This window comes from Crinia signifera, chromosome 1, assembly GCF_055691185.1.
Source record: "Crinia signifera chromosome 1, ASM5569118v1, whole genome shotgun sequence".
In the NCBI taxonomy this organism is placed as follows: domain Eukaryota; kingdom Metazoa; phylum Chordata; class Amphibia; order Anura; family Myobatrachidae; genus Crinia; species Crinia signifera.
In genome coordinates, this window is record NC_139217.1 from 31,735,893 (window position 1) to 31,751,681 (window position 15,789).

General features: G+C 50.7%; 1 protein-coding gene across 1 annotated transcript in view; it reads left to right on the forward strand.

Annotated features, from left to right (window-relative positions):
- The window catches only part of SLC4A11 (solute carrier family 4 member 11), a 97,319-nt gene extending 95,823 nt beyond the window's left edge, over positions 1–1,496 (forward strand). The window contains 1 exon segment of the mRNA XM_083185923.1: positions 25–1,496. Within this exon segment, the coding sequence (XP_083042049.1) occupies positions 25–88 (64 nt within the window). The 3' untranslated portion in view covers positions 89–1,496.
- Positions 1,497–15,789: the final 14,293 nt, after the last annotated feature.

Here is a 15,789-nt window from a genome sequence, read left to right on the forward strand (position 1 = left end):
ATGCAGTTTTGTTTCCTTCTCTAGATACAACCTTCTACCGAAAATAATTGAATCCAAATACCTGGATGCTATGGACGCTGAGCATTAGAGGGGGCCTTACTCTGCCCGCATTGTGCTGACATCCTTCTGCGACGACGGAGGAATTGTAGGGCTTTATCCTTTTTTTTACTTTTTAAGCTTTATTTTGAGTCGTCTACCCTTGTGGATGTATATCGGAATGATTGACAGGAGTGGAAACGGGTGCACGCGGAGTTCAGCAAGTTGTCCTAACCATAACTGGAATACACCAAATTTGTGCTCTGCTGAGCCGGAGGCGGCTTGTGTCACCTCTGGACCGGACGTGACCGTTATATATCCAGCGACCCAAATGTCAATTTCCGAGGACTACAGATTTCTGGGGTATGATACGGTGAGGGGGGGTTTCCAAAAATATATTTTTCTTCCTCCGATGAGCCAGTGTTTTTAAATGACTTTACGTGAACTGTGGCTGTAGGCAAGGAGAGCAAGGACATGACTCCGGCACGGATAAGACCTGTTTATAATTATAAATATATATTATTATTATTTTTTATCTTATTTTATGGAGTCGGGTTGAAAAACAAAGGACTTACACAACTATGTCACTGCGCACAGCAATGGCAGACGATGTCTACAGATCAACCAAAAGTGTTTCTTGTGATTCTCCCCGTTTTGTAGCTAAACCAGCCTTAGAATTTAAGCTATTTTTATCTGTTTGAACGGTTTTCTGTTTTTTTTTTTTTTTTTTGTGTGTGTTTTTTATTTTTATTTTGAAAAATAAGTAAAGAAATGTTTAATTGGAGTTGTAAATTTGCACAGCGCGACTTGGCATTATGCACAAATTCACTCAGATACCAGCACTTTTTCAACTCTAAAGCTTTTGTGTATTATATATAATATATATATATATGTGTATGTGTGTGTTGACAAACCTCCACGCGTATATGCTCAACCGTGCATTGAAAATGCATGTTTTATGTATAATGTTTATACAACACTAGTGGAAGGTGTCACACTAGCGTTTCAATATGACCTCCTTCTGGACGTCCAGCGATGGCAATGGTCGGCTTTCACTCTTCCCATGTAGTCAACCATTAAAGGTCAAGGTCAAACCCATGGACGACTGCGTTGAGATAATCATTGACTGGACTATTTCTGCTGCACTTTCTTGAAAGACGGTCCTATCCCATGCACGACATTGGAACCACCACTGGTCATACCTACAAGACCATCTGCTCCATCTTCACGTGTTCTCTGATGGCTGGCATCTCCGATCTCTGGTTCATATTGGCCTTTTACATGTATGGATGATAGTTAACGTTTTTGAATGTAGTCTATATGGAGAGGTGGAAGATCTTTGTTCCCGTACCATGCCACCAAAGATACGCTCGTGGTCACCTGTTACATTGCTGGCGTTTCAGCTGAAATGCTGAGTTATTTCCTGCAAAATGCAGGGTCTGGTTTTCGCTTGTCCTAAACCCACCCCCCACCCCAGAGCAGAATCTGGGGAAGGTCCTACCTCTAAGCAGACGGGGCTCTTCCACGGCATCTCCAGAGTCTGTTGTATCTGACGTGAATTTTTGTATGATGTTTTTGACAATGTGTCCCTGATATTCTAATGGGTTAAGTTTTATGAGAGAAAAAGGCTATTTTTGTACATACGTATATGTTGGTTTCAGGCGCTCTTTATGACCTGGAGACGAAAAAAAAAAAAATGTTGTCAACGATTTGTTCTGCCTCTCGTTTGCAGTGATATTTTTGTTTGTTTTTGCTATATCTTATTGTGTTTTTAAACCTTGCATGAAACCTGGTTATTAAGACAGCAGTTCCATGTTCCGGGAGGAGAAGAATAAAGAACAGTTCCCCTTGTTTTTTGACTTTGCGCGTGCTGCAGCCTATATGGATACTGAGTATCACTATACGCACTTGACTGCACAATATCTGAAAGCAAAATACCATCAGTAAGTATGTAGTATTTCTGTAGGCGCCATCCTAGCAGATATAGACGGGATGGGCTGTCGTCCGAACGAGACAGAAGTGTTCTGTGTGAGCAGCGACAGGTGTCTCCGGCGGCAGCTGCCTCGCGAGGCAGACAGCTGATCCTGCAACGTGTCACATTGAGACTCATGAATGTATTTCGAGAGCTGCACAGTGTCTCCCTTCCCCGTTCAGTGTAACCCTGCTGTGCATGCTCCATGACGGACGGGCCCTGGAGGACACTGGCTGCTATAAGTCTAAAGTTTTGGTTATGAGCAGGGCCTTTTATTTTTGTAAATATTTGATATGTCTGGAATCAAAGAGAACAGAGCACCGAAGAAAATTCTATTAATAAACAATGGTTTAAAACAAAAACGGAGTGTGATGGTGACAATTACATGTTACATTGTTATAGCGGCGTGTTTCTAGGCCTGTATACTGTAACACATTAGATGCATGAAAAGTGTTTAGTATTCGATTGACACCACGGTCATAAATCATGTCTGTGTTTAGTGCTGCTGGAGACCCTGCACTTCCCACTATAAAACTCAGTCTGTGGCTTCCTGTATTCCCCTCCTCACATCATGTCACTGCCCTGTCACATGCAGCCCTGTCCTTACCGACACATCACTCATCTCCTGATATACTCTGTGCTGCTGTGGACCCTGCTTCTTCCACTATGTAACTCTCAGTATGTGACTTCCTGCTGCCACCATTCCCCTCCTCACATCATGTCACTGCCCCTGTCACATGCAGCCCTGTCCTCACTGACACATCCCCATCTCCTGATATACTCAGTGCTGCTGGGGACCCTGTTCCTCCCACTATATAACTCTCAGTCTGTGACTTCCTGCTGCCTCCATTCCCCTCCTCACATACTGTCACTGTTCCTGTCACATGCAGCCCTGTCCTTACTGACACATCACTCATCTCCTGATATACTCTGTACTGTTGGGGACCATGTGCTTCCCCTACATAACTCTCAGCCTGTGGCTACATCTATTCCCCTCCTCACATCATGTCCCTGATCTCCTGATATACTCTGTGGTTTACTGCAGCCTCCCCACATCATGTCACTGTCACCTGTCTTCTATCCTTGCATTAACCCAGCCACAAAGGAGACAGATTCCTGCCTCTCACATAATCATTGCTATCCCCTCTTTAAACACTCTAGGGCAGGCATGTCCAAACTATGGCCCTCCAGCTGTTGTGAAACTACACATCCCAGCATGCCTTGCAATAGTTTTAGCAGAACCTAATAGCAAAACTGTGGCAAGGCATGCCGGGATGTGTAGTTTCCCAATAGCTGGAGGGCCATAGTTTGGAAATGCCTGCTCTAGGGGGTATATTCAATTGGAGTTGGATCCATTCCAAGAGGCATTTGTCGGAATAGACAATGTGGCCAAATCCGACTGTCTGATATGGCTGCTGCCAAGACCAGGTGAGCGAAGGGAGGACGGCTGGTACTGGGTGAGCAATGGGAGGATGGTGCCATGTGAGCTGCTGCTGCTGCTCACCGTGCTGTCCTTCCTGCCTCCTCTTAATCCGACCATTTTTAAACCCGTCGAATTTTGCCCCGTTTCTGACAAAAGCAGGCGGATTGGCGGGTATTCAGGCAATCCAAGTGGTTTCTGTCGGGTCGGAACAGTATGAAAAAAATTGAATAGGTTGAATCATGGATTTGACAAAAAAAAAAAAAAGACAGATGCTGCTGTTTTTCGACAAATGTCAGTTTCCGACTCCAATTGAATATACCGCTATGCTGTGGAGTAGTGGCATGGAATACAAACTATACTCTGGTTTTCCCCTTTAAAACGGCAGCATATAGAACAGGGGCTGGAGAACCTGCAATAGACTTGGTACGAGCCATCCTACACTTATAAAAGGTTTCTGAACTGTTTGGGAAATCTCCAACCGTTCCATCCGATATTCCCAGTCCTATAGAGCGGCATATGATCGCTAGGTCGACATACATTCGGTCAAATGAAACCTGGATATTAAGACTGCCTATGGTATGGGTCATAGGGTTGACTGACGGTCAACAGGGCTTACGTCGATGCATGAAATAGATCAACATGGTTAAGGGCATTAGGTCAACGCAAGCATTAGGTTGACGGTAAAAGGCTGACATGGGGTTTATCACCTTTTTTTGAGCCGTCATATGCCGACAGGCGGTATTTCATACCCTGCCATCCACTAGGGCGTGGTGGGGGAATATAATCGTGTGCTGAACGCAGCGAGGCACCGTGCCCAAAGCATGGCGAGCGCAGCAAGGGGACGCGGTACGCTGATACAGTGTCCGTGTCGACTTACATTGAAATTCGGGACAAGAAAAAGTGAAAAACTTGCATCAACATTTTGGCTGTCTACCTTCCCATTGCCGACCTAATGCTTGCGTCGACCTATTTCATGTGTCGACTTAAACCCTGTTGAGCTAATGTATGTTGACCTTCATACAGTTAACCCTATGACCCCTACCCTATAGGGCAGTGATTTTCAACCTTTTTACCTTGCGGCACACTAAATAAGATTTTAAAATTGCCAAGGCACACCATGAGATCTCCACAGGGCAAAACACATTGGCCTCCATAGGAAAAAAACAAACCTATTGGCCCCCATATAAAAAACAATCACACTGGTCCCCACAGGTAACACAAATACAATACATTGGCCCTTTACATGAAAAGAAGAGACCAGTTAATAACAGTTGAACTGGTGCTGGCTGTAAACTGGTTTGGGCATCTCTTAAGGCCCATACACACTCAAAGATTTTCATTTCAAAAGACTTTGCCAAAATCTTTGAAAGATATATTTGTCACCTAAATAGTGCATACACACTGAGCTATTTTCCCAAAACGCAAGAGATTTTCAGGAGGGAAAAGACTTTGCTGAAAATCTTTTATATAAAAGGCTATTTACATAATGGGCGGGGTTTGTATTTCAAGGGTGGGAGCAGAGGCCATTTTATTCAGTGCATTCCTGTTCTTGGGGCCTGATTCAGAACTGATCGCTGGGCTGTGTATATTCGGAGCCAAGCGATCAGGTGAATTCCCGAAACGCCATTGGCAGCGCAGTAAAAGTACTGTACGTTATGGAAGAATTGAACTGTACGTTATTTCTTCCATAATTGTGTGTGTATGTGTGTGTGTATATATATATATATATATATATATATTTCATTGGTGGGTAGTGGTGCCAGTAATATATACATTGCTGGCCTGTGCCAGCAATGTATATATTATCACTGGACAATATATAAATATTCATTGGTGGGTAGTGGTGCCAGTAATATATACATTGCTGGCCTGTGCCAGCAATGTATATATTACTGGCTAATAGCATTGGTGGCCAGTGTACAGTATGCTCCGTGTGGAGCAAGTTGGAGGCAGCAGGGCGGATGGAAGCCGGGAGGGGCGGGGCGTCAGCTGACTCAGCCTGTGGCCGGGTGGGAGCAGCTGCAGCCTGGAGAACTATGGAGCCGGGCAGAGCAGGGCACACGAGTGGGGCGGTGCTTCAGCGGCGGTGAGTATGATCTGCAGCCGGCGGGGGGAGTAGGGGGAGGGAGCGGGGCGGTCAGCCGGGCTGAAAGTGTATCATCTTTCAGCCCGCGCTGCGTACACACCTGGCGATGATGGCTGAAAAACCAGCCATCATCGCTAGATGTGCTGGTAAAACCAGCAGACTGCCCACCTCGCTGGCGATGATGCGGGAGCGCGCATCATCGCCAGTCGGCAGTCGGGGGGGCATACACACCAGGCGACTTTCAGGTGAAAATCGCTCAAAACGGCTGTTTTGAGCGCTTTTCAGCTGAAAGTCGTCTAGTGTGTATGGGCCTTAAATCTGGGGGCACACTTGAGAACAGCTCAAGGCACACGTGTGCCACGGCACAGTGGTTGAAAAACACTGCTATAGAGTAACATCTAGAACAGGCATGTCCAAACTATGGACCGCCAGCTGTTGTGAAGGGTAAAGTCGAGCGTCTTGCTCCTTGCCTTGCTCGGTGTCCAATGGTGGCAGGTTGAGAGTGGAACCAGGGCTTAAAGTGGTGGAACTCATCCCCCCCCTCTCATTAGATCCAGAATGAAACAAAATATTATGATCAAAACCGCAGCTAATCTACACACGCAAAAAAACTTAAACAAGAACTGACCCACAGTTTTCTGAGCCTCGAAGACCAAGCTAAAAGAAATCAAATGGCTTCTCTCCATATCTCACCTGTAAAAGCTGCAAAACAACAAAGAAGAAAACAACAAAACCACTTCTGATCTTCTCAAACAAAAACAGAATACAAACAAAGACAACAAATCGCCTGCAACCCAAAAGGAATTATATATCAGTTAGAATGCCCATGTGGGCTTCAATACGGGGGCCAAACAAAAAGGTGCCTGAAAGGTCAATGAAAACTGGAGAGAAGGTGACCACATTACAGCACTAAAAAAAGTGAAACAAATGGGGTACTCCTTACTATGTTATGACACAAACAGTAATGCCCCTTATTAACATTATGTCACTCAGTAGTGTCCCTTGTTCATGTTATGCTACACAGTAGTACTCTTTAGCCATGTATGTGATTCTGTAGAGTTGCCTTATACTCAATGCCCACTGCATACTTGCCTACCTGACCCTCTCCATGAGGGAGAAAATGCTCTGTTCTTGGACTTCCCTGGTAATGTAGGATTGCCATCATCTGTATGGAGCTAGGAACTTGGTAAGAAAGGTGTCACCACAGGTGATGGCAATCATACATTACCAGGGAAGTCCAGGAACAGAGCATTGTCTCCCTCATGGAGAGGGTCAGGCAGGCAACTGTAGCCCACTGTAGTAGTGTCCCTTACACATAATGCCCACAGCAATAGTACCGTGTGATGGTATGACATCACATACACTGTGCCAGAAAAGGAAGCTGCTGGGACAGGCTTTCTGTTGGAATTGCTGTGCAGTGCTATGATCTCACCTGTGCATAATGAGAGAAATCCGGATGATGTGAACTGTTGTGGGGTCTATGAGGTACTTGAGAACCCCTATTCTAAAAGATTACAGTCCTAGTGGTGGACATGTTCGTCTGAGACCTCATACACATGGATGGCTCTGGTTCTAATGCCAGTGATTAGGATTGAGATGTTTTTAAACAACCCCCATGTGAAAACTACAAACTTTCAGGGCTGCAGATATTCCTCTGGTTTCCCGCTACTGGGACCACCCTAGGCGGACTGGGATACATGGCCATTACACTATTGCTATACCAGCCTCCAGTGCTCTGGTTTCCTGCTACTGGGACCAGCCTAGGCGGACTCGGACACATGGTCATTACACTATTGCTGTACCAGCCTCCAGTGCTCTGGTTTCCCGCTACTGGGACCAGCCTAGGCGGACTGGGATACATGGTCATTACACTATTGCTATACCAGCCTCCAGTGTTCTGGTTTCCTGCTACTGGGACCGGCCTAGGCGGTCTGGGATACATGGCCATTACACTATTGCTATACCAGCCTCCAGTGCTCTGGTTTCCTGCTACTGGGACCACCCTAGGCGGACTGGGACACATGGTCATTACACTATTGCTGTACCAGCCTCCAGTGCTCTGGTTTCCTGCTACTGGGACCGGCCTAGGCGGACTGGGACACATGGTCATTACACTATTGCTATACCAGCCTCCAGTGCTCTGGTTTCCCGCTACTGGGACCGGCCTAGGCGGAATGGGATACATGGTCATTACACTATTGGTATACCAGCCTCCGGTGCTCTGGTTTCCCGCTACTGGGACCAGCCTAGGCGGACTGGGATACATGGTCATTACACTATTGCTATACCAGCCTCCGGTGCTCTGGTTTCCCGCTACTGGGACCAGCCTAGGCGGATTGGGACACATGGTTATTACACTATTGCTATACCAGCCTCCGGTGCTCTGGTTTTCCGCTACTGGGACCAGCCTAGGCGGACTGGGACACATGGTCGTTACACTATTGCTATACCAGCCTCCGGTGCTCTGGTTTCCTGCTACTGGGACCAGCCTAGGCGGACTGGGATACATGGTCATTACACTATTGCTATACCAGCCTCCAGTGCTCTGGTTTCCCGCTACTGGGACCAGCCTAGGCAGACTGGGACACATGGTCATTACACTATTGCTATACCAGCCTCCAGTGCTCTGGTTTCCCGCTACTGGGACCGGCCTAGGCGGACTGGGATACATGGTCATTACACTATTGCTATACCAGCCTCCGGTGCTCTGGTTTCCTGCTACTGGGACCAGCCTAGGCGGACTGGGACACATGGTCATTACACTATTGCTATACCAGCCTCCGGTGCTCTGGTTTCCTGCTACTGGGACCAGCCTAGGCGGACTGGGACACATGGTCATTACACTATTGCTATACCAGCCTCCGGTGCTCTGGTTTCCCGCTACTGGGACCAGCCTAGGCGGATTGGGACACATGGTTATTACACTATTGCTATACCAGCCTCCGGTGCTCTGGTTTCCCGCTACTGGGACCGGCCTAGGCGGACTGGGACACATGGTCGTTACACTATTGCTATACCAGCCTCCAGTGCTCTGGTTTCCTGCCACTGGGACCGGCCTAGGCGGACTGGGATACATGGTCATTACACTATTGCTGTACCAGCCTGCAGTGCTCTGGTTTCCCGCTACTGGGACCGGCCTAGGCGGAATGGGATACATGGTCATTACACTATTGGTATACCAGCCTCCGGTGCTCTGGTTTCCTGCTACTGGGACCAGCCTAGGCGGACTGGGATACATGGTCATTACACTATTGCTATACCAGCCTCCGGTGCTCTGGTTTCCCGCTACTGGGACCAGCCTAGGCGGATTGGGACACATGGTTATTACACTATTGCTATACCAGCCTCCGGTGCTCTGGTTTTCTGCTACTGGGACCAGCCTAGGCGGACTGGGACACATGGTCGTTACACTATTGCTATACCAGCCTCCGGTGCTCTGGTTTCCTGCTACTGGGACCAGCCTAGGCGGACTGGGACACATGGTCATTACACTATTGCTATACCAGCCTCCAGTGCTCTGGTTTCCCGCTACTGGGACCGGCCTAGGCGGACTGGGATACATGGTCATTACACTATTGCTATACCAGCCTCCGGTGCTCTGGTTTCCTGCTACTGGGACCAGCCTAGGCGGACTGGGACACATGGTCATTACACTATTGCTATACCAGCCTCCGGTGCTCTGGTTTCCCGCTACTGGGACCAGCCTAGGCGGATTGGGACACATGGTTATTACACTATTACTATACCAGCCTCCGGTGCTCTGGTTTCCCGCTACTGGGACCGGCCTAGGCGGACTGGGACACATGGTCGTTACACTATTGCTATACCAGCCTCCAGTGCTCTGGTTTCCTGCTACTGGGACCAGCCTAGGCGGACTGGGACACATGGTCGTTACACTATTGCTATACCAGCCTCCAGTGCTCTGGTTTCCCGCTACTGGGACCGGCCTAGGCGGACTGGGATACATGGTCGTTACACTATTGCTATACCAGCCTCCAGTGCTCTGGTTTCCAGCTACTGGGACCGGCCTAGGCGGACTGGGATACATGGTCATTACACTATTGCTATACCAGCCTCCGGTGCTCTGGTTTCCAGCTACTGGGACCAGCCTAGGCGGACTGGGACACATGGTCATTACACTATTGCTATACCAGCCTCCGGTGCTCTGGTTTCCCGCTACTGGGACCAGCCTAGGCGGATTGGGACACATGGTTATTACACTATTACTATACCAGCCTCCGGTGCTCTGGTTTCCCGCTACTGGGACCGGCCTAGGCGGACTGGGACACATGGTCGTTACACTATTGCTATACCAGCCTCCAGTGCTCTGGTTTCTTGCCACTGGGACCGGCCTAGGCGGACTGGGATACATGGTCATTACACTATTGCTGTACCAGCCTCCAGTGCTCTGGTTTCCCGCTACTGGGACCAGCCTAGGCGGACTGGGATACATGGTCATTACACTATTGCTGTACCAGCCTCCAGTGCTCTGGTTTCCCGCTACTGGAACCAGCCTAGGCGGATTGGGATACATGGTCATTACACTATTGCTATACCAGCCTCCAGTGCTCTGGTTTCCCGCTACTGGGACCAGCCTAGGCGGACTGGGATACATGGTCATTACACTATTGCTGTACCAGCCTCCAGTGCTCTGGTTTCCCGCTACTGGAACCAGCCTAGGCGGACTGGGATACATGGTCATTACACTATTGCTATACCAGCCTCCAGTGCTCTGGTTTCCTGCTACTGGGACCAGCCTAGGCGGACTGGGACACATGGTCATTACACTATTGCTGAACCAGCCTCCAGTGCTCTGGTTTCCTGCTACTGGGACCAGCCTAGGCGGACTGGGACACATGGTCGTTACACTATTGCTATACCAGCCTCCAGTGCTCTGGTTTCCTGCTACTGGGACCAGCCTAGGCGGACTGGGACACATGGTCGTTACACTATTGCTATACCAGCCTCCAGTGCTCTGGTTTCCCGCTACTGGGACCGGCCTAGGCGGACTGGGATACATGGTCGTTACACTATTGCTATACCAGCCTCCAGTGCTCTGGTTTCCTGCTACTGGGACCAGCCTAGGCACACTGGGACACACGGCCTTTGCACTATTGCTATTCCATCCTCCAGTGCTCTGGTTTCCTGCTACTGGGACCACCCTAGGCGGACTGGGACACATGGCCATTACACTATTGCTATACCAGCCTCCAGTGCTCTGGTTTCCTGCTACTGGGACCTGCCTAGGCGGACTGGGACACATGGTCATTACACTATTGCTATACCAGCCTCCAGTGCTCTGGTTTCCCGCTACTGGGACCAGCCTAGGCGGACTGGGACACATGGTCATTACACTATTGCTATACCAGCCTCCAGTGCTCTGGTTTCCCGCTACTGGTACCAGCCTAGGCGGACTGGGATACATGGTCATTACACTATTGCTATACCAGCCTCCGGTGCTCTGGTTTCCTGCTACTGGGACCAGCCTAGGCGGACTGGGATACATGGTCATTACACTATTGCTATACCAGCCTCCAGTGCTCTGGTTTCCTGCTACTGGGACCAGCCTAGGCGGACTGGGACACATGGTCATTACACTATTGCTATACCAGCCTCCAGTGCTCTGGTTTCCGGCTACTGGGACCACCCTAGGCGGACTGGGACAAATGGTCATTACACTATTGCTATACCAGCCTCCAGTGCTCCGGTTTCCCGCTACTGGGACCACCCTAGGCGGACTGGGACACATGGCCATTACACTATTGCTATACCAGCCTCCAGTGCTCTGGTTTCCTGCTACTGGGACCTGCCTAGGCGGACTGGGACACATGGTCATTACACTATTGCTATACCAGCCTCCAGTGCTCTGGTTTCCCGCTACTGGGACCAGCCTAGGCGGACTGGGACACATGGTCATTACACTATTGCTATACCAGCCTCCAGTGCTCTGGTTTCCCGCTACTGGTACCAGCCTAGGCGGACTGGGATACATGGTCATTACACTATTGCTATACCAGCCTCCGGTGCTCTGGTTTCCTGCTACTGGGACCAGCCTAGGCGGACTGGGATACATGGTCGTTACACTATTGCTATACCAGCCTCCAGTGCTCTGGTTTCCGGCTACTGGGACCAGCTAGGCGGACTGGGACACATGGTCATTACACTATTGCTATACCAGCCTCCAGTGCTCTGGTTTCCTGCTACTGGGACCAGCCTAGGCGCACTGGGATACATGGCCATTACACTATTGCTATACCAGCCTCCAGTGCTCTGGTTTCCCGCTACTGGGACCAGCCTAGGCGGACTGGGACACATGGTCATTGCACTATTGCTATACCAGCCTCCAGTGCTCTGGTTTCCTGCTACTGGGACCAGCCTAGGCGGACTGGGACACATGGTCATTACACTATTGCTATACCAGCCTCCAGTGCTCTGGTTTCCCGCTACTGGGACCAGCCTAGGCGGACTGGGACACATGGTCATTACACTATTGCTATACCAGCCTCCAGTGCTCTGGTTTCCCGCTACTGGTACCAGCCTAGGCGGACTGGGATACATGGTCATTACACTATTGCTATACCAGCCTCCGGTGCTCTGGTTTCCTGCTACTGGGACCAGCCTAGGCGGACTGGGATACATGGTCGTTACACTATTGCTATACCAGCCTCCAGTGCTCTGGTTTCCTGCTACTGGGACCAGCCTAGGCGGACTGAGACACATGGTCATTACACTATTGCTATACCAGCCTCCAGTGCTCTGGTTTCCGGCTACTGGGACCAGCTAGGCGGACTGGGACACATGGTCATTACACTATTGCTATACCAGCCTCCAGTGCTCTGGTTTCCCGCTACTGGTACCAGCCTAGGCGGACTGGGATACATGGTCATTACACTATTGCTATACCAGCCTCCGGTGCTCTGGTTTCCTGCTACTGGGACCAGCCTAGGCGGACTGGGATACATGGTCGTTACACTATTGCTATACCAGCCTCCAGTGCTCTGGTTTCCGGCTACTGGGACCAGCTAGGCGGACTGGGACACATGGTCATTACACTATTGCTATACCAGCCTCCAGTGCTCTGGTTTCCTGCTACTGGGACCAGCCTAGGCGCACTGGGATACATGGCCATTACACTATTGCTATACCAGCCTCCAGTGCTCTGGTTTCCCGCTACTGGGACCAGCCTAGGCGGACTGGGACACATGGTCATTGCACTATTGCTATACCAGCCTCCAGTGCTCTGGTTTCCTGCTACTGGGACCAGCCTAGGCGGACTGGGACACATGGTCATTACACTATTGCTATACCAGCCTCCAGTGCTCTGGTTTCCCGCTACTGGGACCAGCCTAGGCGGACTGGGACACATGGTCATTACACTATTGCTATACCAGCCTCCAGTGCTCTGGTTTCCCGCTACTGGTACCAGCCTAGGCGGACTGGGATACATGGTCATTACACTATTGCTATACCAGCCTCCGGTGCTCTGGTTTCCTGCTACTGGGACCAGCCTAGGCGGACTGGGATACATGGTCGTTACACTATTGCTATACCAGCCTCCAGTGCTCTGGTTTCCTGCTACTGGGACCAGCCTAGGCGGACTGAGACACATGGTCATTACACTATTGCTATACCAGCCTCCAGTGCTCTGGTTTCCGGCTACTGGGACCAGCTAGGCGGACTGGGACACATGGTCATTACACTATTGCTATACCAGCCTCCAGTGCTCTGGTTTCCTGCTACTGGGACCAGCCTAGGCGCACTGGGATACATGGCCATTACACTATTGCTATACCAGCCTCCAGTGCTCTGGTTTCCCGCTACTGGGACCAGCCTAGGCGGACTGGGACACATGGTCATTGCACTATTGCTATACCAGCCTCCAGTGCTCTGGTTTCCCGCTACTGGGACCAGCCTAGGCGGACTGGGACACATGGTCATTACACTATTGCTATACCAGCCTCCAGTGCTCCGGTTTCCCGCTACTGGGACCACCCTAGGCGGACTGGGACACATGGCCATTACACTATTGCTATACCAGCCTCCAGTGCTCTGGTTTCCTGCTACTGGGACCAGCCTAGGCGGACTGGGACACATGGTCATTACACTATTGCTATACCAGCCTCCAGTGCTCTGGTTTCCTGCTACTGGGACCAGCCTAGGCGCACTGGGATACATGGCCATTACACTATTGCTATACCAGCCTCCAGTGCTCTGGTTTCCCGCTACTGGGACCAGCCTAGGCGGACTGGGACACATGGTCATTGCACTATTGCTATACCAGCCTCCAGTGCTCTGGTTTCCTGCTACTGGGACCAGCCTAGGCGGACTGGGACACATGGTCATTACACTATTGCTATACCAGCCTCCGGTGCTCTGGTTTCCTGCTACTGGGACCAGCCTAGGCGGACTGGGATACATGGTCGTTACACTATTGCTATACCAGCCTCCAGTGCTCTGGTTTCCTGCTACTGGGACCAGCCTAGGCGGACTGGGACACATGGTCGTTACACTATTGCTATACCAGCCTCCAGTGCTCTGGTTTCCTGCTACTGGGACCAGCCTAGGCGGACTGGGATACATGGTCATTACACTCTTGCTGTACCAGCCTCCGGTGCTCTGGTTTCCTGCTACTGGGACCAGCCTAGGCGGACTGGGACACATGGTCATTACACTATTGCTATACCAGCCTCCGGTGCTCTGGTTTCCTGCTACTGGGACCAGCCTAGGCGGACTGGGACAATGGTCATTACACTATTGCTATACCAGCCTCCAGTGCTCTGGTTTCCCGATACTGGGACCAGCCTAGGCGGACTGGGATACATGGTCGTTACACTATTGCTATACCAGCCTCCGGTGCTCTGGTTTCCTGCTACTGGGACCAGCTAGGCAGACTGGGATACATGGCCATTACACTATTGCTATACCAGACTCCGGTGCTCTGGTTTCCTGCTACTGGGACCGGCCTAGGCGGACTGGGATACATGGTCATTACACTATTGCTATACCAGACTCCGGTGCTCTGGTTTCCTGCTACTGGGACCGGCCTAGGCGGACTGGGATACATGGTCATTACACTATTGCTATACCAGCCTCCAGTGCTCTGGTTTCCTGCTACTGGGACCAGCCTAGGCGGACTGGGACAATGGTCATTACACTATTGCTATACCAGCCTCCAGTGCTCTGGTTTCCCGATACTGGGACCAGCCTAGGCGGACTGGGATACATGGTCGTTACACTATTGCTATACCAGCCTCCGGTGCTCTGGTTTCCTGCTACTGGGACCAGCTAGGCAGACTGGGATACATGGCCATTACACTATTGCTATACCAGACTCCGGTGCTCTGGTTTCCTGCTACTGGGACCGGCCTAGGCGGACTGGGATACATGGTCATTACACTATTGCTGTACCAGCCTCCGGTGCTCTGGTTTCCCGATACTGGGACCAGCCTAGGCGGACTGGGACACATGGCCATTACACTATTGCTATACCAGCCTCCGGTGCTCTGGTTTCCTGCTACTGGGACCAGCCTAGGCGGACTGGGATACATGGTCGTTACACTATTGCTATACCAGCCTCCGGTGCTCTGGTTTCCCGCTACTGGGACCAGCCTAGGCGGACTGGGACACATGGTCGTTACACTATTGCTGTACCAGCCTCCAGTGCTCTGGTTTCCCGCTACTGGGACCAGCCTAGGCGGACTGGGATACATGGTCATTACACTATTGCTATACCAGCCTCCGGTGCTCTGGTTTCCTGCTACTGGGACCGGCCTAGGCGGACTGGGACACATGGCCATTACACTATTGCTGAACCAGCCTCCGGTGCTCTGGTTTCCTGCTACTGGGACCAGCCTAGGCGGACTGGGATACATGGTCATTACACTATTGCTATACCAGCCTCCAGTGCTCTGGTTTCCTGCTACTGGGACCGGCCTAGGCGGACTGGGATACATGGTCATTACACTATTGCTATACCAGCCTCCGGTGCTCTGGTTTCCTGCTACTGGGACCACCCTAGGCGGACTGGGATACATGGTCGTTACACTATTGCTATACCAGACTCCGGTGCTCTGGTTTCCCGCTACTGGGACCAGCCTAGGCGGACTGGGATACATGGTCATTACACTATTGCTGTACCAGCCTCCAGTGCTCTGGTTTCCCGCTACTGGGACCAGCCTAGGCGGACTGGGACACATGGCCATTACACTATTGCTGTACCAGCCTCCAGTGCTCTGGTTTCCCGCTACTGGGACCAGCCTAGGCGGACTGGGA